This window comes from Geotrypetes seraphini, chromosome 8, assembly GCF_902459505.1.
Source record: "Geotrypetes seraphini chromosome 8, aGeoSer1.1, whole genome shotgun sequence".
Taxonomy (NCBI): Eukaryota; Metazoa; Chordata; class Amphibia; order Gymnophiona; family Dermophiidae; genus Geotrypetes; species Geotrypetes seraphini.
Window position 1 is genome coordinate 95,623,246 of NC_047091.1, and position 14,472 is coordinate 95,637,717.

At 42.6% G+C, this 14,472-nt stretch overlaps 1 protein-coding gene across 11 annotated transcripts in view; it reads right to left on the minus strand.

Annotated features, from left to right (window-relative positions):
• The window catches only part of EPS15L1 (epidermal growth factor receptor pathway substrate 15 like 1), a 395,592-nt gene that overhangs the window by 352,320 nt on the left and 28,800 nt on the right, over window positions 1-14,472 (minus strand). For 9 of the 11 annotated variants that reach the window (XM_033956496.1, XM_033956490.1, XM_033956493.1 and 6 more), the window contains exon 2: window positions 984-1,025. The exons of 1 other annotated variant lie outside the window; for it this stretch is intronic. In XM_033956496.1, the coding sequence (XP_033812387.1) occupies window positions 984-1,025 (42 nt within the window). Of the gene's footprint in view, window positions 1-181; window positions 282-983; window positions 1,026-14,472 lie in introns of those variants that run through there. One more of the 11 variants, XM_033956492.1, reaches the window with a different exon arrangement.

Sequence of the window (14,472 nt, forward strand, 5' to 3'; positions counted from 1 at the left end):
GTCCCAAGTTCATGCTCCCTCCCTCCATCCTTCCATCCTTTGTCTGAACAGAAGGGGAAGTGAGCACTGGGTTTTCTATAGGAATCTTAATGTACACAGGGCCAGCTCAAAGTCTTCCTCCACACCACATGTGATCCAGTTTCTCTCCCTCTTAAGTTTCCTCCACCCACCCCTGGTCTACCTTCATACTTGTCTTTACTCCTAAAGGTCATCAGAAGCAGCAACAGCAATTCACATATATTGCCTGCAGCTGGCCCCAGAAGGCTCTGTCATGTGCAGCCCTGCCAGAAACAGGAAGATACATTAAAAGCGGTGATACACAGGGAAGTGCATGTGAATCACTGCGAGCAAACTCTAGGTTTGAAGGTAGACTTGTGGAAAGGGAAGGGAAGCTCTATGCATGAACTGAGTATGCACAAGGAATACTGTAAAGCACACCGCCAACTTCTTAGTAGGGGAGGTTTGTACAGCAATGCTCTTCAGGTGATGGCGCTTAAATAACCCAACCAGCAAGGGTCAAATTTTTAACAGGGGGAGGAGGAGAGCAGAGAGGAATGGGTAGCCCCCCAAAATGGCCTGCTGGTTATACCCAGGGTCTGAATTGTTATACTGTAAGTCAAAGTGGAGGGGTGGAGAAGTTTTGTGCTGCTTATATGCTTTGGTACAAAAAGCAGATAATCAAATGTTATAAATAAATTAAATTAAATTGATGCCCAGCTGAGATAGATTCCAATTGAGGGAGAAGCTCAAAATAAACTGAAGGCAAAAAAAAATCACTGCACCTCAGTACCCAGGGAAGAAATTGACTGCCGTATATTATGTATCATCACTGCTTAACTGAATGAAGAAAGAGAAAGCTTCAAGTGATCAGCAATGCAACAGTTTCTCTTTAATAAGTACCCCACAAATGCATTCAAATTGATACACTTAAATAAACTCTTCTTCCACATGGTAAGTGAATAACATTAAGTGTTAAAACATACCTGTTTGTAATAGGACTCATATACTGGATTTCCACTGGAAAGCTAAAAAGGAAAAGTCAGATCTCAGTGAACTCTTGTACTGTAACATACAGGAAGCATTTTTTCAAAGGATGCCAACAATTACTCAACTCATAAATAATTCTGATCTGTTCCTAGGCTCTGTCTAACATACCACCTCCCTCATCGGATGTGCTTATGAAAAATTGTTGGACAATTCCCATAACTATTCCATTATCCACAGAGAAGTAAGGGGTAAAAGTACTGCATCTGTGTCACAGTGCATAAAGTAAAAACATAATTTTACTGCCCAGGAACACGCTGCATCTTTTTCCTAGTATTATCGCCTACCTTTTTCACTGTTAAAAAACAAAACAAAACAAAAAAAACCAGGGAGGGGCATTAACAAATTTGCTACCTTTTTATTACTCTTTACAAGCTCTTTTAATGATCCTTCTGCTTCGTCAGGACTACAAACACATGTTTTACCTAAACATTTTTATTCCCTATATAAAAATTATAACAGTATTCCCTATATAAAACAGTATTCCCTATATAAAAATTATAACAGTATAACCACTAACTCCCCTCCCCCCATTATAAAGAGCGGAAGAAGTTTTTAGCACACTGCGCACTGAATGCTCTGCACTGCTGCAATGATCAGAGTTCCTATGAGCGTTGGAGGAATGCAGAGCATTCAGTACACTGACCAGTGCTAAAAAACCTCTTCTGCGCTTATGTAAAAGGTGTGTGTATGTGGGGGGAGGGGGTTATTTCCAAGTTAAAGATATATGGCTCCAAAGACCAAGGACTCCTTAGTTTCTCAAGTCATTTTCAAACTAGACTAAAAGCAACATACTGTATTTATCGTTCTATAGGACGCAAAGCCAAGAAAAGGAAGAAGAGGAAGAAAAGCCAAAAAAAAAAAATTTGGTTCAGAATTCTTTTTTTCTTGGTTCTTCCTCCTACACAAAGGTGCGCATCTGGTAGGCTGGTGCTGGGAAACCCTCAGCCTGAAGCAGCTCGCAGACCGAAGCCCGCATTTAGAAGTCTGGTAGTCTGGTGCAGGGAAGCAGCAGCCTGAAGCAGCCCACAGCAACAACCATACATCCCCCTGCCCCCAGGTACCTTTTAAACAAGATTTGAGACAGCGGAGACCTGAGGCACACCACAGCTGGATTTCCAAGTGGAGGAAGACTCACCCTCCAAATATACCTCATAGATCGCAATGAGAGGAATTTACTAAACCAATTCAGTACAACTTGGTTCAAACAATATCTGATAACATACGAATCAGGATGTTGTGATGAACGACATCAAATGCAGCCGACAGATCAAATTGCAATAATACCACACATTTATTTTGTATCTGTAAATTTTGAATCTTTGAGATTAACGATAATAGGAGAGTCTCTGTACTAAAGTTTGGTCTAAACCATGTTGAAATGGTAACAAAATAGAAAATTTCTCCAAGTAGTTGGGAAAGTTGGCTAGAAATAATTGACTCCATCATTTTTGTCAAAAGGGGTATACTTGCGATCGGACGATAATGAGAGGGAACTGTAGGGTCCAGATCGGTGCTTTTCAATAATGGTGTCAAAGTTATGTTCCCCTTACTCAACGAAAAGTAACCATTTTCAAGAAAATGATTTAATAATGAAGTCAGCGATATAATAGCTTGTAAAGGAGTATTCCCAAAAAGATAAGGAGGATATGGGTCCAATTTACAACTGCATTTTTTCAACTTTTCACATAATTTTGAAACATAAGTTTCTGAAACAGGATCAAAGGTGTTCCAAAAACGATCCACTGGAATTGCCGTCGGCCTATTGGGGCTTAAAAACAAGTCGTCAGGGTTTTACAACCGGAAATGCATCTCTAATGAGTGTAATTTTACTATTAAAAAAATTTGCTAACTCCTCTGCAGTTGGAATATAGTTTTGTATTTGTGCTAAGGTTAATGAACGCCAGAGCTTAAAAAGGGTATTACTTTGATTATCTGAACTAGCTATCCTAACCCCATAGTAATTTTTTCTTGCAATTCTAATTTCTAAATTATATTTCTTGATGTTAACTCTCCAAATATTCTTGTCAGATTCTGAATTTGTTTTTTTCCACTTCTGTTCCAATCATCTTACATTCCTGCTTTAACTTTCAATGATAAGATAAAAACCAGGGCGCCTTCCGTGCATAACTCACTGATTTGGTTGCTAAAGGGGAGATAGCTTGAAAGGTACTTTCCGATAATCCCTTCCAGTCTTTCCATAGATTTTCTGACAGCTTATCAGAAGATATGAAAGGTAGTACTTTTAGTAGATTGGACCAGAAAAACTCTGAGCTGATCTTTTTCCTAATAGTTATAGTTCATTTCTGCTGTACATAAGAATTAATAGGGGACATAATTCCCCAATAAAATGATCCAACCAAGGAACTCTCCGCCAGTGAACCTTATCTAATTTGTTGGTGCCTATAATCCGTAAAACTAATAAAATCTAACATAAATCTGGATACAAGAGGATGAGCAGTGAAAGGTTTTTCCGTCAACTGGTCTATGAAAAGCGTTGATAGCACTGAGATGAATTCTGATCGAAGTAATCTTGAGGCCTGAATTGATAAATGTACTGAAGATACAGAAGTGGATTTAGCATCATGATGATGAAGAGTACACCACGTGGAAATCCGCATCATTTTGTGTTGTTAAGCTTCCAAAATGAGTCTGACAGGCTGGGAAAGATGAAGGTCTGCCAATGTCAGCCCAAGAGGTACCAAGCTGTCAGGTGCAACGACTGAAGATTGGGATGCAGAAGAGATCCATGACTCTGCGTGAGAAGAGATGGACAAATCTGAAGAGGGATTGGTTCCTTGATCCTGAGTTGAAATAGAAGGGAAAACCAGGATTGTCTGGGCCACCAAGGAGCTATGAGAATTATGGCGGCCTCCTCCGGTTTGAGCTTGACAAGTGTCTTGAGGATGAGAGGGAATGGAGGAAATGCATAGAGAAACTTGTGCGTCCAATCCAGTAGAAAAGCATCCGCTTCTAGCCATTGGGGGAAGAGTACTGCCTGGAGCAAAACTGGGGCAGCTTGTGGTTGAGGGGGGATGCAAACAAGTCTCTCTGAGGAGTCCCCCGCTGAGAGAAGATGTGATGAAGAACTGCAGAGTTGAGCATCCACTCATGTGGCTGAAGAAACCTGCTGAGCTTTTCTGCAAGAGAATTATTTTCTCCTTGGATGTATATTGCTTTCAGGAATATGTTGTGAGCAATCGCCCAGGTCTAAATCTTTTGGGCTTCCTGACAAAGACGGAGAGAGCCCGTGCCGCCTTGCTTGTTTATGTAATACTTTGCGACCTGATTGTCCTTGCAGATAAGAAGGACATGGTGACAATGTGCTGAAAAGCTTTAAGAGCATTGTAGATCGCTCAGAGTTCCAACAGATTTATATGGCAAAGGTGGTCCTGGGCGACCAGTGACCTTGAGTGCAAAGAACTTCCAGATGAGCTCCCCAATGGACGATTCCGTTGTCAGAACCTTCTGTGGAAGTGTGTGGAACAACCACCCTCTGGAAAGATTGGAAGAGATTGGCAGAGATTGTCTAAGTGAAGGTGTGACGGTAATGTGTTGAGACAATGGGTTGAGAGCTTGAGACCACTGAGATGTGAGAGTCCACTGAAGCGTCCTGAGATGGAAGTCTCACAAATGGAGTAACATGCACCGTGGAAGCTATGTGACCCAGTAGTACCATCATTTTCCTGGCCAAGAGTGACGTCAGGTGAGAAGTCTTTGTGCAAAGCTGAACCAAATTTTCTAGTCTTTGCTGAGGGAGAAATGCTCCGAGATGAATGGTATCTAGCAGAGCTCTGATAAATTGCAGATTCTGAAAGGGCTGAAGTTGGGATTTGGGAAAATTGATTTAGAAACCCAACTGCTGAAGGAAGAAAATTGTTAAGCAAGTCACTACAATCACCCCTTGACAGGCTGGATTTTTGATCAGCTAATTGTTCAGAAAAGGGAACACCTGGAGACTCTGAGTCTGCAATGCCCCTGCCACTACCACCAAGTACTTGGTGAATACTCTGGGAGAGGATTCAAGGCCAAAAGGCAGAACCTTGTGTTAATAATGGTGTTATGCCACCTGAAATCTGAGGAATTTCTTGGAAGTTGGATTCTCTGGAATGTGAGACCTAGAGAGCATAGCTAGTTGATACCGCAGGACCTGGTGGCTTTATGCTCAGGCTGGGTTGGTACCGAAGGAGTGAATGTCAGGGTAATGAGTTTAAACATATCACTCACCTGGAAAAGTGCATCGAGCTTTTCATGGAAAGCACCGGTACCTTTAGCCTTTCTGCCAGTACCATCGGTGCTGCATCTTGTCTCAGAGAGGGTGACCTCGAAGAGGATGCACACCTTGATGTGGGAGATGCAACGTGCAAGAGGTTGTTGCTTGGCCGGCATCAAGGGACTCGATGCAAGGGTGACCTACGACACCTGTTAGAAAGCTGGCTTACCAGACAGAGCGATGTCTTCAGACATCGAAGGCTGTGATGTCTTCTCTGTGTCCATACCAGAGCCAAACAAATTTTTTTGTTGAAGTTTCCATTTCTTGATGGAACATTTCTGCAGTGTAGAACACCGAGCACAAGATTCTACATGGTGCTCCAGGCCAAGGCACTGCAAGCACCAACTACGGAGGTCAGTGATGGAAATTTGCCTTTGGCACCTGCAGCATTTCTTAAACTCCTTAACAGCCGGGACATCGACTGAAAGAACGCCTCAGCCAAATCGAACTCAATGGCTGAGGAAAAGAAAAGGCCTCGTCAGGCAACGCTCACAAAGTGAAAAGAGAGAAAAAAAAATTTACCTGCTTTTTTTTTTTTTCAAAAAGTTAAGTAAACTTCAAAATTAAAGGAAAAGAAAAGAAGAATAACGTGTGAGCGGGAAGGCACAATAACAAAATTTGAACAGCATTCAAAAACACGACTTCTTAGCTCCACGGAAAACTAAGAACTGAGGTACCATGAGCCTGGCGGGAAAGCAATCGCGAAAGCGTGGTGCAGGCAGTTCACAAACTTTCTTAAGTTCTTAAAGTGGCAATACATTGTTAAAGCTGTCTGTACCAGGGCTCCATGGATGACGTCACCCACATGTGAGAATATGCTGCCTGCTTGTCCTGGGATAATAAATTTTATAAGATTACAAAAAGTTTTAAATCCTACTTTTTCTTCAGCATTATTACAAACTGTAAATGCCATCCATAGTAAACAAAAACAAAATGTACAATAACTGTATATACTTGAATATAAATCAAGATTTTGGGGCCAAAAAATAGCCCAAAAATGGGAGTCTGTTTATAGTCGGATCAGCACCCACCCACTCCCTCCTGGACCTGTTGCAATTTATATTTGGGTCAGCACCCACCCGCCCCTTCCTGGACCTGTTGCAGACCTCACCAGGCCTGATGTAGGCCCCGGTGGTCCGGGACAGGAGGGATCCTTCCCTCCTCCTGTCTCAAGTCAACTCTGACACATCCCACCTCTCTCCCACCTCCCAGACTTTTAAAAAAACCTACCTGTAAAGCCTTGGTGGTCAAGCGGTGAACTGGAGTAAGAGCGATCTTCCTATGCTCCTGCCCCATGCAGAACCACTATCTGAAATGGCTGCTATGAGTACTCATGGGAACCTCACGAGTCCAAGGGAACTAACAAGGTTACCATGAGAACTTGTGATAGCCCTTACAGGTAGCGGCTCTGCACAGGGCAGGAGAGTAAGATCACTCCAGTCCCAGTTCACCACTGGACCACCAGGGCTTTAAAGGTAGGGATTTTGTCCCAGCCCACCGCTGGACCACCGGGGCTTATGGGGGAGACCTGCAAGACATCAGGAGAGGAAGGGAGAGGGGCTGTGTGCAGAGCAGGCTAGGAAGGGAGAGGGGCTGGAGACAGAGAGGGGCACTTGAATATAAACCCCTGGTTTATGTTCAAGTCAAACCTTTTTTCCTCCTTTTGGGGGGGGGAGGAAGGTCAACTCAGTTTATATTCGAGTATATACGGCAGTGTCTCTCAAACTGTATGCCATGGCACAGTGATGTATCCCAAAGAGATTCCAGCTGTGCCACGAGAGATTCCAGAATTTTATTTTATTTTTAAAAGTTTCCTTCATAAGTATACTAGAATAGATGACATATATATCGCATATGGCAAGAGTTTGTCAATGTTATGAGTGTCTGTACGCATAAGGATACAACCGCCTAGACAAGTATCATTCTTTGATGTGACTGGTCCTTGAAAACTAACAGTAAGTAATTTTATTTTTTTATGCAATAGTTATCCTAACTTAAGCAACAAAGCAATCAAGGCTTTGTTACCGGTTGGATCTTCTTATCTTTGCGAACTTGGATTTTCTGCTCTAACAGAAATTAAATCGAAAAAAAGAGAATTGCATCAGATGGTGGATGATGAAATGCGTATTTGCTTGTCGACTATCGAGCTACATTTTAAGTTAATTTGCACTCACAAACAAGCACATCAATTGCATTGATTAGCAATTCTATTTTATCTACTTTAGTTTCACCATTGTTACAATTACCTATACACAGTTTAAAGAACATTAAAAAAATAACTCTCAAATTTAATTTTTTCTTTTTTTTTTTTTATTTATAGAGTTTTACAATATTACCAAGCACATACATCTTGTACAGTAAAGTGAGATCAAACAACATACTGAACTAAATTTCCAAAATTAAGATATACCACAATCATAATTCAATTTGAAAATAAAAATAGATAAATAAAGTAATAATGATCTAGCTGATCACACACTAGTCCTCCATATATTGGATCCAAGATTTAAAGAGTAGGCCAAATATAAATCAAATTAATTAAAAGAAAATCCATGTCTTACTACAGTGCGGGGAGCTAACCTTCCATGGGCGCTGTTATTCCTTTTTCAAGACGTTTCTCTGAAAGAAAACTAATCAGTTGAGACGGCTCTGTAAAAATATACTTCAATGATAAATATCTAACCACACATTTACATGGATATCTCAGAAAGAAAATACCCCCTATTTGAGTCACTCCAGGTTTTAGAAGTAGAAATTCTTTCCTTCTTTTTTGAGTCTCTCTAGAGACATCGGGGAAAATCTGAATATGATGTCCCAGGAAGTCTTTGGACCTATTTTTAAAGAAAAGTTTTAATATCCAATCCTTGTCTGGAGCCAAAGCAACAGACAACAAGAGAGTGGCTGGAACAGCCAATTCTCTATCCGATTGTTCCAGTATTGCGGAAATGTCCAATGATCTCTCCCGGGGTTCCTCAATTTTTCCTTCTTCTTTGGATTGGGGCTTGGCAGGAAGGTAATACACTCTTGTAAGAGGAGGTAAGGAGCTTTCAGGAATTTCCAATATTTCCATAAAATACCTTTTCACCATTTCTCTAGGAGAAGTTGACAAGATCTTTGGAAAATTTATAAATCTCAAATTGTTAATTCGACCATTATTCTCCTGAGCTTCCAACTTCCTCCTGAGTATTATATTATCTTTAACCAGCAAATCTTGATTTTGTTTTAAAGATATTAGCTCCTTACTTGTATTTTGTGACTCTGTTTTTAATTGAGAAATATCCTGTTTTAACACATTTATTTCTTCTTTTTATTCTTTTAATTCTTTGTCCAAACTTTTTATTTGAGGATTTAAAGAATTCCCCAAATTCACTACCAAGTCCCAAATTGCATCAAGTGTAACTTTAGGGGGTTTTGTAGGTGAAAAAAGTTGTAATGGTGTAGTATCTAAATGTTCTGAAGTTAGCTTTACCTCAGTGGCGTCTTGCATTCCCCCAGCCTCTGTTGTCCCGGTCGCAAGTCCTTGCAGAGAGAGCATGTCACTCTGCGTTGTTGTGTTCGGCGAGCCCTCCATGCTAGCCTCTGGGAACGAAGAAGAAGCTATCTCCTCGGGTGCATTCTGGTCCCGTGGAGAGCTAGCTGCTTGCGGCGTCGGTTGAAGGGGTGGCATCCTGACGTCGGGGCTGAGAGTGACATCGAGCCCAGGGGATCTCACCACCGCGCTACTCTCCGGCGGCGTCCCCAGCAAGCTGGCACCCGACTCTTCTTGCTCCCGTTGTAGGCGTCGGAGAAAATCATCAATAGTAACCGCTGGAGTTAAGGGTCGCCGGGAGGCTCCTCCGACGTTCCTTCCCCGTCTTTTCGGCATAGTTAGAGGAAACCTTCGACGGCGTCCTCACTGCAGCAGACATGCAGCGGCCATCTTGGATCCGAGACTCAAATTTAATTTTTTATTGGCTTTGCAATTTTGTAATTTCAATTATAATATGCCGTGAAAAACATTTGCTTCATTTACCTCCTCTTTTACGAACGCATGGCGCGGGTTTTAGCACTGGCATCGGAGTAGCTACTGCCACTGCTGGTGCTAAAACCCACACTATGCGTTCGTAAAAGAGAGGGGTTAGTGTGCTGCGAAAAACATTTGCTCCATTTACAATAATGTGCTAGAGCTAAAAATATTTAAGATACACTGTATAGTCATTGTTTTCTGTTAGCTATTAACCAATCTCAATAACCCCAAATATAATACAAAGGTACTTTAAAAGACAGAGAGGTTTCTCTGTAGCTCGACAGCATCTGTGTTCTCAGTGTGTATCAGCTGTGGTTGGCTGAAGTTTGGCAATCCCTGCTGAAGGGGCGGTGAGCCTTGAAACCAAGCCTGGATGGTCTTGTTTAATTCTACAGCTCTTGGACATCGGACAGTTTCTGCTTGATTAGAGGGATGATTATCCCTGGACTTTATACAATATCCAGCTAAGTAGATTTTTCAGCTGTGTTTTTGATGTATGATTCTTGATTATATCCTGAGACTGCCACTATATGTTTTTTCCGTCGGGCTCATAGGTTGGGGAGTTTAAGATATCTCTTGCTTTCAATAGTAAGACTTCCCACCAAGCACCCTCCCATTAGCAGAGAAATGTATGCCTAAAGAAAGCATGGTGAATAAAAATTAAGAAATCTTGAATGAATGTTTGACTACAGAACTCCATCGACGTGTAACACCAAATCAAATATTGCTCAGAAAGCGAGCAATCAGACAACTGGACACAATGAATGTCTGGCCGCCTTTTACATAGCTGTTTAACACTGATGACGCAAGACTAACAAAAAGAAGCACTCAGGAAATGGCGAGGATGCTGCATTGAGAACCATGTCAAAAGGTGAGCTCACACCACTTCCACAAATTATAACCCTGAAATAGAAATACATGTAGTTCTGGTTTACACTTGTACTGAACTTTGTTAACAAGCATTTACAGGTCCAGGGGATTGATGCACAAAGCTCTGACACCTTGGTAAAAACTTTTGTGGTGGGAGCAATTTTTGTTTTCTAGGTGATCACAAACATACAAATTTTATGCACGCTATTTGTACAGAGCAGCCCCGGTAAAAGGAGGAGGAACTAGAGAATGACACAGGGACCGTTTAACGCGGTAAACCGTGGGTCACCGCAGTAAATCCACAGGAATGGAAACATTTGCAACTGGTTTACACAGGAATGGGGACAAGACCTTTCACTGCCCCGCGGGAATGGGGACAAGACCTTTTACCGCCCCATGGAAGAGGTGAAAAAAAAACTGTGCCTGTGTCAGACTCGGCATCTTCTCCCCAGCTCCTCTTGCACCTATTTTACCTTCAGGAGCCAGCCAAGCCACGATGAATACAGAAGGAACGTAAAACCAAAGCCTGAGACCAATGTGATTTGAAGAATAAAATTACCAGACAACAAAAAGAAAAAAATAAATTTATTTTATACTTTGTGATTAGAATACTGTATTTCAGATTTGAAATATGTATCCTGCTAGAGCTGGTATTAGACTTAACTGGGTACCGCAAAACCCAGGCTGTGCTTCTTTAGCTTCAAGCTGGTTTAGAGCGCTCTCTCTGACCAGGGGGCAGTTGCCCTAGTTGCTCTCCCCTAACACTATTCCTGCCATGTGTGACTGAAGTATTCTGTTAGCTTGATTTTTCTATGTAGCTTTCTGTAATAATTTGGTTTGTTCAGTTTTCACAATAGTGAAGGGGATATTTGTGAAAGGGAGGGGAGATGGGTTTTGTTGAACCTTGTTCTGTTTTATTTGTGTTTATAAAATGACAATTGTCAGAGGAGAAGCTTCTGCCCACACACACGTAACTGCAGGGCGGCACAGGCAGGCTTCGCCAGCATCAGTTTCTTTTCTAATGCGTTGCAAAGGTAAGGGGGAGGGAGGGAGATAGATTTGGCTGGAGGTAGGGAGGGAGGGAAGGGACCGCGCGCCTTCCCTCCCATAAGTTTCTTTACGCCATGAAGGTAAGGGGGAGGGAGATTCTCGGACCGCTGAAGGGTATCGAGGTAGCAAGAGGGAAGGGTGGATGCTGTGGGGACGGGGTGGTAAAGGGGATGGCGGGGATGGGGCAGTGAAGGGGACAGCGGGTTCAGGGACGGGGCAGTGAAGGGGACAGATTTTTTCCCCGTGTCATTCTCTAGGAGGAACCATGCCTGGTGCTTGCTCAGAAGAGCAATCACTAGCACAACTTCTCCCCCATCCCTCCTGTGAAAAAACATTTTTTTAATCTACCGCTGCTGCTCTTCCTGCCAGCTGAGCTAATCGTGGCAGGCAACTTCCCGATGTTGAGCCAGCAGGACTCCCCAAATTGGCAGCTTCGGGGCTTTCCCTGCCGCTCAGCATTTGGAGCTTCCCCTACTGCGGATCAGCCAAGCTGGTAGGGGAAGCCCCAAAGAGCTCAGTGGCAGGGGAAGCCCAAAACAGTTCAGCGGCAATGAAAGCTGTGAAGCCACTGATTGGCAGCTTTGGGGAGTCCTGTCATAATCAGCTCAGTTGGCAGAACAGGGCTGCGGCTTTTTTTTTTTTTTTTTTTAAATAGGCGCAACTATTGTCCGGAGCTGCTGGTAATTAAAGACTGTAGACAGGGGAGCGCTCTCTTTTGTGCATCACAAAAAGAACTCATTAGAATACTAATGAGCTTCTTGCAATGTATTTGTATAGAGTTCTCAGTGGCTGCTACGGCAATCGGTACCAGCACAGAGAACCCTTTTGAACACTGGGAAGGGATTTCTGTACCAGTAAAGACTGCTTTAATGAGTCTTACTGGCACGGAAACCTTTTGTGCATCAGGGCCCAATCTACTGTATTTCACAAATTCCAGAAGTGACAGGTTTCTTTGTCTTCCAAGAAGAGTCAAAAACATATGCAAGAAGTAAGCAGATATACAAGGAAACAAGAACACATGTTATTTAGCAAAGGCTAATGCCCTGATACTTTATCCATAAATGAGTGCAAATAACAGCAAGAGCCAACAGCAGGTAGAAGTAGACCTATGGCATGCCCCCCTCCCCGCCAAGGCTAACTTGGAGAGGTCCTACACAAAACTTCCTTCCCCATCCCCAAGAGATTTCAGCCAGCACTCATCCCCTCCCCACACATCTGGTTGGCTGAAACTGCAGTCATAGTGTTTCTTTTGCCTTCTGGCACACAAGGCCTAAGTAATACTAGTTCTTCCTCAGCAAACTAATGTATACAGTGAGTCTTACTATGGAGTCACACAGCTAATGTACAGCTGAAGCACTCCCTCCTCCTGCCTTCTTATCTTCCTCCAAATTGGGAAATCCATATGCACAAACCACAGTCCCACCCCCTCCCAACACACACAATACCTTGAAGGCTAATGGCATCGATATTGATTATAAGTTCAACAGGACTGCGTTGGAAAACTATTATCTAGTTCTATTCAACTGAAGACAGGCTAAAGGGTATAAGATATAGAATAGCTAAGCTTTAAAATGACCACTTCTATGGAATAATAGAATTAGACTGACTCTGCAAGGAGGAGATTTAGCAGAAAGAATCATTAATGAGTCCAGGACTCCTCCTGACCTACTGCTGAAGTTACTGTGCCTGCGGAACCAGCCGAAAACAAGCTCTGCAAGCCAAATAACTTTTGGTAAAATAGGTCATGGGGGTGTGGAAACACTTTATAATTTGCATACTTGGCATCTCCGCTCAACTGAGCTCATCTCCACAACTTCTCCCAGAGCAAAGTTAACAATATCAGGACAGTGTAAAAGAACTATGTGAGCCGAAACTTATACTGCAAGTTACCCATTTATAATCCTAGTGGAATTCTGCACTACTGTGCAATGCAGATATTGCACAGAATTCCCCAGGGACGCAAAATTACCCGAGGTCTGTACAGAATTTTATCGGGCCACACTCCCTCTTCAAATCGCAACCAGCAACAACTTTGGGCAGCTTGTGTGGACTCTGAAGGCTTCCCTTTGCTGCAGTCCCCCCTCAATGATGTCACTTCCTTTTTCTTTGGGGGGATCTTGGTAGTGGGAAGCCTTCAAAGCCAGCGGCAGGCTGACATTGACTGGAATCAGTGTCACTGAGGTAATGGACACTGGGGAGAGAGTGAGAGATGCAAGCTGAGGGGATGGGGGGGGGCAAGAGAAGGTGAGAGATGCTGGATGGGGAGGCAGGGGTGAGAGATGCTGGATCAGGGGGATAGGGGGAGATAGCATGAAATGCTGGCTGGGGATGTTGGGGGGGAGAGAGATTTCTGGCTTGGGATGGGATAGGAGAGAGTGAAAGTGAGAGGGATGAGCGAGGAAGGATGCAGACTTGAGGGGAGAAAGGCTGGTTTAGGGGTAGGAGATCCTGCACAGGGAGCGGCATGGAAACATATAGAAGAGATCCTAGTTGGGGGACTAAGTATAGAGACAACAGGGACACTGAAAGTAATGCTGGATACAGAGAGGCCACTTAGATCATCACTTCATTAACTTACTTAAACTATATCATGCCTCTTTTTAACTAAATTGAGTTTAAGCACACATGGGGAATCTCAGAACGCCACCTGTCTGATACAGCACAGTGTGGCAGCACTCGTCACTGACTCACCCAATCATGCTACTAGCTAAACCTATATTTTCAAGATTTTTTTTTCTTTCTTTTCCTATATTTTTGTGTGTTTTTTTATCTACTTATTCCTGTTATTCTGATGAATAAATAAATTGAGCAATTAAGCTAAAAATTTCTCTTCACGGGTTTCAATTCATCAAATATCTTATATTCCTTCTAATTCATTTGCAGTTCATTTACTATCAGTTTTAAAAGTCATTTCATTGCATTTCATTCCCCTATAAAGCTTAAATAACTTAGCTTATTCAATGTCACTGTTACACTATACCCCACCAACGCGTTTCATTTCTTCCTCAGGACGGGGAAGAGCCAAAACTGTAACAAAGCAGACAAGAAACATTTCTCATTCAAGAGGAATTTCAAACACTTTAAAACCTACTACAAACCCAATTGGAGAACTCACCAACTACATTTCTTTGATTCATTCAATACTGAAACACCCAGCCAATCACCAAAAGATGGCCGCGGCGTTCCCTTCCTGCAAGATATACCCTTGATGACGTCACCCTTAGGCTAA